Source organism: Lampetra planeri, unplaced genomic scaffold (genome assembly GCF_965212315.1).
Source record: "Lampetra planeri unplaced genomic scaffold, kcLamPlan1.2.h2 scaffold_1754, whole genome shotgun sequence".
Taxonomy (NCBI): Eukaryota; Metazoa; Chordata; class Hyperoartia; order Petromyzontiformes; family Petromyzontidae; genus Lampetra; species Lampetra planeri.
The window spans coordinates 10,001-20,000 of NW_027614491.1; the positions used below are offsets into that span (position 1 = coordinate 10,001).

General features: G+C 55.4%; 1 protein-coding gene across 1 annotated transcript in view; it reads left to right on the forward strand.

Annotated features, from left to right (window-relative positions):
• The window catches only part of LOC144739855 (cleavage stimulation factor subunit 2-like), a gene marked incomplete at its 3' end in the record, with an annotated part of 14,364 nt that overhangs the window by 3,222 nt on the left and 1,142 nt on the right, over nucleotides 1–10,000 (forward strand). Inside the window, exons 4-7 of the mRNA XM_078622748.1 lie at nucleotides 481–617; nucleotides 3,203–3,322; nucleotides 3,943–3,990; nucleotides 5,030–5,099. Coding sequence (XP_078478874.1) covers nucleotides 481–617; nucleotides 3,203–3,322; nucleotides 3,943–3,990; nucleotides 5,030–5,099 — 375 coding nt within the window. The remainder of the gene's footprint in view (nucleotides 1–480; nucleotides 618–3,202; nucleotides 3,323–3,942; nucleotides 3,991–5,029; nucleotides 5,100–10,000) is intronic.

Sequence of the window (10,000 nt, forward strand, 5' to 3'; positions counted from 1 at the left end):
TCTCACTGTGTGTGTCTGTGTGTGTCTCACTGTGTGTCTCACTGTGTGTCTCTGTGTGTCTCACTGTGTGTGTCTCTGTGTGTCTCACTGTGTGTCTCATTGTGTCTCTGTGTGTGTCACTGTGTGTGTCTGTGTGTCTCTGTGTGTCTCTCTGTGCGTGTCTCACTGTGTGTGTCTCTGTGTGTCTCACTGTGTGTGTCTCTGTGTGTCTCACTGTGTGTGTCTCTGTGTGTCTCACTGTGTGTCTCATTGTGTCTCTGTGTGTGTCACTGTGTGTCTGTGTCACTGTGCGTCTCTCTGTGCGTGTCTCACTGTGTGTGTCTCTGTGTGTCTCACTGTGTGTGTCTCTGTGTGTCTCACTGTGTGTGTCTCTGTGTCTCACTGTGTGTCTCATTGTGTCTCTGTGTGTGTCGCTGTGCGTCTCTCTGTGCGTGTCTCACTGTGTGTGTGTGTGTCTTTGTGTCTCTGTGCGTGTGTCAGGTCTGGGTCACACGGGGCCCGTGTTGGAGTCTCCGTTTGGCGACGCTGTGGCCCCTGAGGAGGCTCCGCACGCTGTGACGCAGGCGGTCGCCTCTCTACCCCCCGAGCAGCTCTACTGCCTCGTCAAGCAGATGAAGGTTCACACACAAATACTACTACTACTTACTATACTACTATAGTATATACTATACTACTATAGTACACTAGTACTATGACACGTGACGCAGGCGGTCGCCTCTCTACCCCCCGAGCAGCTCTACTGCCTCGTCAAGCAGATGAAGGTTCACACACAAATACTACTACTACTTACTATACTACTATAGTATATACTATACTACTATAGTACACTAGTACTATGACACGTGACGCAGGCGGTCGCCTCTCTACCCCCCGAGCAGCTCTACTGCCTCGTCAAGCAGATGAAGGTTCACACACAAATACTACTACTACTTACTATACTACTATAGTATATACTATACTACTATAGTACACTAGTACTATGACACGTGACGCAGGCGGTCGCCTCTCTACCCCCCGAGCAGCTCTACTGCCTCGTCAAGCAGATGAAGGTTCACACACAAATACTACTACTACTTACTATACTACTATAGTATATACTATACTACTATAGTACACTAGTACTATGACACGTGACGCAGGCGGTCGCCTCTCTACCCCCCGAGCAGCTCTACTGCCTCGTCAAGCAGATGAAGGTTCACACACAAATACTACTACTACTTACTATACTACTATAGTATATACTATACTACTATAGTACACTAGTACTATGACACGTGACGCAGGCGGTCGCCTCTCTACCCCCCGAGCAGCTCTACTGCCTCGTCAAGCAGATGAAGGTTCACACACAAATACTACTACTACTTACTATACTACTATAGTATATACTATACTACTATAGTACACTAGTACTATGACACGTGACGCAGGCGGTCGCCTCTCTACCCCCCGAGCAGCTCTACTGCCTCGTCAAGCAGATGAAGGTTCATACACAAATACTACTACTACTTACACTAATACTACTATACTACTACATACACTACTACTATAGTACACTAGTACTATGACACGTGACGCAGGCGGTCGCCTCTCTACCCCCCGAGCAGCTCTACTGCCTCGTCAAGCAGATGAAGGTTCATACACAAATACTACTACTACTTACACTAATACTACTATACTACTACATACACTACTACTATAGTACACTAGTACTATGACACGTGACGCAGGCGGTCGCCTCTCTACCCCCCGAGCAGCTCTACTGCCTCGTCAAGCAGATGAAGGTTCACACACAAATACTACTACTACTTACTATACTACTATAGTATATACTATACTACTATAGTACACTAGTACTATGACACGTGACGCAGGCGGTCGCCTCTCTACCCCCCGAGCAGCTCTACTGCCTCGTCAAGCAGATGAAGGTTCACACACAAATACTATGTTACTGCTTACTATACTACTTACTATACTGCTATAGTATATACTATAGTAGTATAGTATATACTATACTACTATAGTATATACTATACTACTATATACACGACTACTATAGTATATACTATATACACTACTACTATACTACTATATACACTACTACTATACTATATACACTACACTGTACACCACTACACTGTACACCACTACACTACACCGCTACACTGTACACCACTACACTGTATGCCAACACACTGTACACCGCTACACTGTACACGGTGCTGTACACCGCTACACTGTACACGGTGCTGTGCACCGCTAGACTGTACACCGCTAGACTGTACACCGCTAGACTGTACACCGCTAGACTGTACACCGCTAGACTGTACACCGCTAGACTGTACACCGCTAGACTGTACACCTACACTGTACACGGTGCTGTACACCGCCACACTGTACACGGTACGTGCTGTACGTGCGTGGTGACGTGTGCGTGTGTGTACGTGTGTGTGTGTACGTGTGTGTGTGGTGACGTGTGTGTGTCTGTGTGCGTGTGCGTGTACGTGTGTGTGTGTGTACGTGTGTGTGTACGTGTGTGTGTACGTGTGTGTGTACGTGTGTGTGCGTGTGTGCAGGCGTGCGTGGTGACGTGTGTGTGTGCGTGTGTGGTGACGTGTGTGTGTGTACGTGTGTGCGTGTGTGTGTGTGTGCGTGTGTGCAGGCGTGCGTGGTGACGTGTGTGTGTGTACGTGTGTGCGTGTGTGTGTGTGTGCGTGTGTGCGTGTCCAGGCGTGTGTGTGTGACGTGTGTGTGTGTGTGTGTGGTGACTGTGCGTGTGTGTGTACGTGTGTGTGTATGTGTGTGACGTGTGTGTGCGTGGTGACATGTGTGTACGTGTGTGTGTGTGTGTACGTGTGTGCGTGTGTACATGAGTGTGCGTGTGCGTGTGCAGGCGTGTGTGGTGACTGTGTGTGTGCGTGTGTGTGTGTGTGTACGTGTGTGACGTGTGCGTGCGTGGTGACATGTGTGTACGTGTGTGTGTGTGTACGTGTGTGCGTGTGTGGTGACGTGTGCGTGTGTGCACGTGTGCAGGCGTGTGTGGTGACTGTGTGTGTGCGTGTGTGTGTGTGTGTACGTGTGTGACGTGTGCGTGCGTGGTGACATGTGTGTACGTGTGTGTGCGTGTACGTGTGTACGTGTGTGTGCGTGTGTGCGTGTGTGCGTGTGTGGTGACGTGTGCGTGTACATGTGTGTGCGTGTGCAGGCGTGTGTGGTGACGTGTCCGCAAGAGGGCCGCACGCTGCTGCTGCAGAACCCGCAGCTGGCCTATGCCCTGCTGCACGCTCTCGTCGCCCTGCAGGCCCTGGACCGCGACGCCGCGTCGGTTCGCACCGCACCCTTCCACAGCTCGCCACCCACAGCTCGCCACCCACCCACAGCCACCTGCCCACCCCACTACCCCCCCCACGCCAGCCTCCGTGGGCGCTGATGCTGCTGATGATGATGGTGATGCTGATGATGGTGCTGATGATGATGATGGTGCCGATGATGGTGCCGATGATGGTGGTGCTGATGCTGATGATGATGGTGCTGATGCTGATGATGATGCTGCTGATGATGATGCTGCTGATGATGATGCTGATGATGTTGCTGATGATGATGCTAATGATGATGATGGTGCTGATGATGATGATGATGGTGCTGATGATGATGCTGATGATGCTGCTGATGATGCTGATGATGCTACTGATGATGATGATGCCGCTGCTGCTCCTTAACGGCGCCCACCCCGACAGCGCCGTTGAATTCTCCTTGGTGACCCTCTTTGTCGACTTTGTTGACTGTGTCTACTTTGTCTACTTCGTCTACTTTGTTTACTTTGTCTTTGTTTACGTTGTCTACTTTGTTTACTTTGTCTATTTTGTTTACTTGTCTTTGTTTACTTTGTCTTTGTTTACTTGTCTTTGTCTACTTTGTTTACTTTGTTGACTTTGACGCACGCAGAGAATGCTGCACCGCCAGAGCTCCATCGTCCCGCTGGGGCACATGCAGGTACAGCCACAAGCCACGCCCACAAGCCACGCCCACAAGCCACGCCCACAAGCCACAAGACACGCCCACAAGCCACGCCCACAAGACACGCCCACAAGACACACCCACAAGCCACGCCCACAAGCCACGCCCACAAGCCACGCCCACAATCCACTCCCACAAGCCACGCCCACAAGCCACGCCCACAAGCCACGCCCACAAGCCGCGCCCACAAGCCACTCCCACAAGCCACTCCCACAAGCCGCGCCCACAAGCCGCGCCCACAAGCCGCGCCCACAAGCCACGCCCACAAGCCACGCCCACAAGCCACTCCCACAAGCCACGCCCACAAGCCACGCCCACAAGCCGCGCCCACAAGCCGCGCCCACAAGCCGCGCCCACAAGCCGCGCCCACAAGCCGCGCCCACAAGCCACTCCCACAAGCCACGCCCACAAGCCGCGCCCACAAGCCGCGCCCACAAGCCGCGCCCACAAGCCGCGCCCACAAGCCACGCCCACAAGCCACGCCCACAAGCCACTCCCACAAGCCACGCCCACAAGCCACGCCCACAAGCCGCGCCCACAGGCCGCGCCCACAAGCCGCGCCCACAAGCCGCGCCCACAAGCCGCGCCCACAAGCCGCGCCCACAAGCCACTCCCACAAGCCACGCCCACAAGCCACGCCCACAAGCCGCGCCCACAAGCCGCGCCCACAGGCCGCGCCCACAAGCCGCGCCCACAAGTCACGCCCACAAGCCACACCCACAAGCCACTCCCACAAGCCACAAGCCACACCCACAAGCCACACGCCACTCCCACTCGCCCACAAGCCACGCCCACAAGCCATAAGCCACAAGCCCCTCCCACAAGCCACAAGCCACTCCCACAAGCCACAAGCCACTCCCACAAGCCATAAGCCACGCCCACAAGCCACGCCCACAAAGCACTTTTACTCGCTCACAAGCCACGCCCACAAACCACAAGCCACGCCCACAAGCCAGTCCCACACGCGCCATGGTGGAGTGTGGTGGTGACCACGTGTTTGCCCCGCCCCCCCCAGGATGAGATGCACATGAATGGGCCTCCCCAGCAGCTGCTGCACGCAGCGGGGCCCGGAGCCATGGGGCCAGGTACGTGGCAGTAGTAGTAGTAGTAGCAGTAGTAGCAGTAGCAGCAGTAGTAGTAGTAGCAGTAGTAGTAGTAGCAGCAGTAGCAGCAGTAGTAGTAGTAGCAGTAGTAGTAGCAGTAGTAGTAGTAGCAGTAGTAGCAGTAGTAGTAGCAGTAGTAGTAGTAGCAGTAGTAGCAACAGTAGCAGCAGTAGTAGCAACAGTAGCAGCAGTAGTAGCAGTAGTAGTAGTAGCAGTAGTAGCAGTAGTAGTTGCAGCAGTAGTAGCAGTAGTAGCAGTAGTAGTAGCAGTAGTAGTAGTAGCAGCAGTAGTAGCAGCAGCAGTAGCAGTAGTAGCAGCAGTAGTAGTAGTAGCAGCAGTAGTAGCAGCAGTAGTAGCAGCAGCAGCAGCAGTAGTAGCAGCAGTAGTAGTAGTAGCAGTAGTAGTAGCAGCAGTAGCAGCAGCAGTAGCAGCAGCAGTAGCAGCAACAACAGCAGTAGCAGCAGTAGCAGCAGTAGCAGCAGTAGTTGCAGTAGTAGTAGCAGCAGTAGCAGCAGTAGTTGCAGCAGTAGCAGCAGCAGTAGCAGCAACAACAGCAGTAGCAGCAGTAGCAGCAGTAGCAGCAGCTGCAGCAGTAACAGCTACGTACACACTACGTACACGCCACGCACACGCTACGTGCACGCTACGTACACGCTAACATATACACTGCGTACACACTACACACACACTACACACACACTACACACATTCCGTACACACTACACACACACTACACACACACTACACACACACTACACACACACTACACACACACTACACACACACTACACACACTACACACACTACACACACTACACACACTACACACACTCCGTACACACTACACACACACTACACACACACACTACACACACACTACACACACTACACACACACTACACACACACTACACACACACTACACACACTCCGTACACACTACACACACACTACACACACACTACACACACACTACACACACACTACACACACACTACACACACACTACACACACACTACACACACACTACACACACTCCGTACACACTACACACACACTACACACACACTACACACACACTACGTACACACTACACACACTACACACACGCTGTGTACACACACACACTACGTACACACTACACACACACACTACACACACACTACGTACACGCTGCGTACACGCGACGTGAAGGTGATGGGCGTGATGCTGAGTGTGGTGCTGAGCGTGGTGCTGAGTGTGGTGCTGAGCGTGGTGCTGAGTGTGGTGCTGAGTGTGGTGCTGAGTGTGATGCTGAGCGTGGTGCTGAGTGTGATGCTGAGTGTGATGCTGAGTGTGATGCTGAGTGTGATGCTGAGCGTGGTGCTGAGTGTGATGCTGAGTGTGGTGCTGAGTGTGATGCTGAGCGTGGTGCTGAGCGTGGTGCTGAGCGTGGTGCTGAGCGTGGTGCTGAGCGTGGTGCTGAGCGTGGTGCTGAGCGTGATGCTGAGTGTGGTGCTGAGTGTGATGCTGAGCGTGATGCTGAGTGTGATGCTGAGTGTGGTGCTGAGTGTGATGCTGAGCGTGGTGCTGAGTGTGATGCTGAGCGTGGTGCTGAGTGTGATGCTGAGCGTGATGCTGAGTGTGATGCTGAGCGTGATGCTGAGTGTGGTGCTGAGTGTGATGCTGAGCGTGATGCTGAGCGTGATGCTGAGCGTGGTGCTGAGTGTGATGCTGAGCGTGGTGCTGAGTGTGATGCTGAGCGTGATGCTGAGTGTGGTGCTGAGTGTGATGCTGAGCGTGATGCTGAGCGTGATGCTGAGCGTGGTGCTGAGTGTGATGCTGAGCGTGATGCTGAGTGTGATGCTGAGCGTGATGCTGAGTGTGGTGCTGAGTGTGATGCTGAGCGTGATGCTGAGTGTGATGCTGAGCGTGGTGCTGAGTGTGATGCTGAGCGTGGTGCTGAGCGTGATGCTGAGCGTGATGCTGAGCGTGATGCTGAGTGTGATGCTGAGCGTGGTGCTGAGCGTGATGCTGAGCGTGGTGCTGAGCGTGATGCTGAGCGTGGTGCTGAGCGTGATGCTGAGCGTGGTGCTGAGCGTGATGCTGAGTGTGGTGCTGAGCGTGGTGCTGAGTGTGATGCTGAGCGTGGTGCTGAGTGTGATGCTGAGCGTGGTGCTGAGCGTGGTGCTGAGTGTGATGCTGAGCGTGGTGCTGAGTGTGATGCTGAGCGTGATGCTGAGTGTGGTGCTGAGCGTGATGCTGAGCGTGATGCTGAGCGTGGTGCTGAGTGTGATGCTGAGTGTGATGCTGAGCGTGGTGCTGAGCGTGGTGCTGAGTGTGATGCTGAGCGTGGTGCTGAGCGTGGTGCTGAGTGTGATGCTGAGTGTGGTGCTGAGCGTGATGCTGAGTGTGATGCTGAGCGTGGTGCTGAGCGTGGTGCTGAGCGTGATGCTGAGCGTGGTGCTGAGTGTGATGCTGAGCGTGATGCTGAGCGTGGTGCTGAGCGTGGTGCTGAGCGTGATGCTGAGTGTGATGCTGAGCGTGGTGCTGAGCGTGGTGCTGAGCGTGGTGCTGAGTGTGATGCTGAGTGTGGTGCTGAGTGTGATGCTGAGTGTGGTGCTGAGTGTGATGCTGAGTGTGATGCTGAGCGTGATGCTGAGCGTGGTGCTGAGTGTGATGCTGAGTGTGGTGCTGAGCGTGGTGCTGAGCGTGGTGCTGAGTGTGATGCTGAGCGTGGTGCTGAGCGTGGTGCTGAGCGTGATGCTGAGTGTGATGCTGAGCGTGGTGCTGAGCGTGGTGCTGAGTGTGATGCTGAGCGTGGTGCTGAGCGTGGTGCTGAGCGTGGTGCTGAGCGTGGTGCTGAGCGTGGTGCTGAGCGTGGTGCTGAGCGTGGTGCTGAGCGTGGTGCTGAGTGTGGTGCTGAGCGTGGTGCTGAGCGTGGTGCTGAGCGTGATGCTGAGTGTGGTGCTGAGTGTGGTGCTGAGCGTGGTGCTGAGTGTGATGCTGAGCGTGGTGCTGAGTGTGATGCTGAGCGTGGTGCTGAGTGTGATGCTGAGCGTGGTGCTGAGTGTGATGCTGAGCGTGGTGCTGAGTGTGATGCTGAGCGTGGTGCTGAGTGTGATGCTGAGCGTGGTGCTGAGTGTGGTGCTGAGCGTGGTGCTGAGTGTGGTGCTGAGTGTGGTGCTGAGTGTGGTGCTGAGTGTGGTGCTGAGCGTGGTGCCGAGCGTGGTGCCGAGCGTGGTGCCGAGCGTGGTGCCGAGCGTGGTGCCGAGCGTGGTGCCGAGCGTGGTGCCGAGCGTGGTGCCGAGCGTGGTGCCGAGCGTGGTGCCGAGCGTGGTGCCGAGCGTGGTGCCGAGCGTGGTGCCGAGCGTGGTGCCGAGCGTGGTGCCGAGCGTGGTGCCGAGCGTGGTGCCGAGCGTGGTGCCGAGCGTGGTGCCGAGCGTGGTGCCGAGCGTGGTGCCGAGCGTGGTGCCGAGCGTGGTGCCGAGCGTGGTGCCGAGCGTGGTGCCGAGCGTGGTGCCGAGCGTGGTGCCGAGCGTGGTGCCGAGCGTGGTGCCGAGCGTGGTGCCGAGCGTGGTGCCGAGCGTGGTGCCGAGCGTGGTGCCGAGCGTGGTGCCGAGCGTGGTGCTGAGCGTGCGGGGCTCGCTGTGGACTAACGCTTCTCTCCTCTGCGGTTGCCTTCACGCGCTCCCTAAGAGGGCCAGTCTCCTCAGTCCAGTAAGCAGGCATGCTGGCTTGTGCGTGTGTGTGCGTGTGTGTGCGTGTGCGTGTGTGTACGTGTGTCTGTGTGTACGTGTGTGTGTGTATACGTGTGTGTGTGTGTGTGTATACGTGTGTGTGTGTATACGTGTGCGTGTGTGTGTGTACGTGTGTGTGTGTGCGTACACGTGCGTGTACGTGTGTGTGTATACGTGTGTATACGTGTGTGTGTGTATACGTGTGTACACGTGTGTGTACGTGTGTGTGTGTGTGTTTATACGTGTGTGTGTACGTGTGTGTGTGTGTGTGTACACACTACGCATGGCAAAACAACCCCCTACCTCCTCGTGGTGCCGGACGGGCAACACTGTCGTGGACAGTGCTGTGGGGGGGAGGGCCAATGCCAATGCCCATTGGCCTCTCCCCTCATGGCGTCTGTGACCACCACAGCGGCTAAACGGGGGCTCTGGATGGGTGCGAGGGGCTGGTAACACCTTCAATTCGTTACCACGAAACTACGAATTAAACATAAATATGTAACTAATAAGCTTGTGCCGGAGGCCCCGGGGGGACAGGCGTCTATGACGTCTCCTGGCCAAACCCCAATTGGCGGAGCCAGGAGATTGAATCTTCACCCTCGGGGCTCCTCCAGAAACAACGAAAAACCACTTCGTGTGGCCACGTGGAATCTTCGAACGCTCACTGCGGAGGAGAGGCTGCCACTCCTCTGTCGGGAGCTGGACCTGTACCGTCTGGATCTCTGTGGCATTCAGGAGGTCCAGTGGACCGGTTCTGGCTCCTGCCACCATGAGGGGTGGACAGTCCTCTACTCGGGGCAGGAGACTGCCAAACAACAGGGAGTGGCTCTTCTTATGAACAAAAGAATGAAGGGGGCGTGGGAGCGTGGCGGTGAGGTGTGGGAAGCTGTAAGCCCCAGGCTACTTTGGGCTCGCCTTCCCATCAACCGGAGGCGAGGAGTGGTGGTCGTGGTTACTTATGCCCCCACCGAAGACGAACATCCGTGGAGGGATGCAGGCAAAGCCGATGAGTCAGATTCCTTCTATGACCTCCTGTCACAGGTGCTGGCTAAAGTGGCCACTCGGGACAGAGTCATCTTGTTGGGTGACGTCAATGCCCGAGTTGGTCATGATGCTGGCACCTGGTCTGGAGTGATTGGAGGGCATGGGCCAGATCAGCTCAAT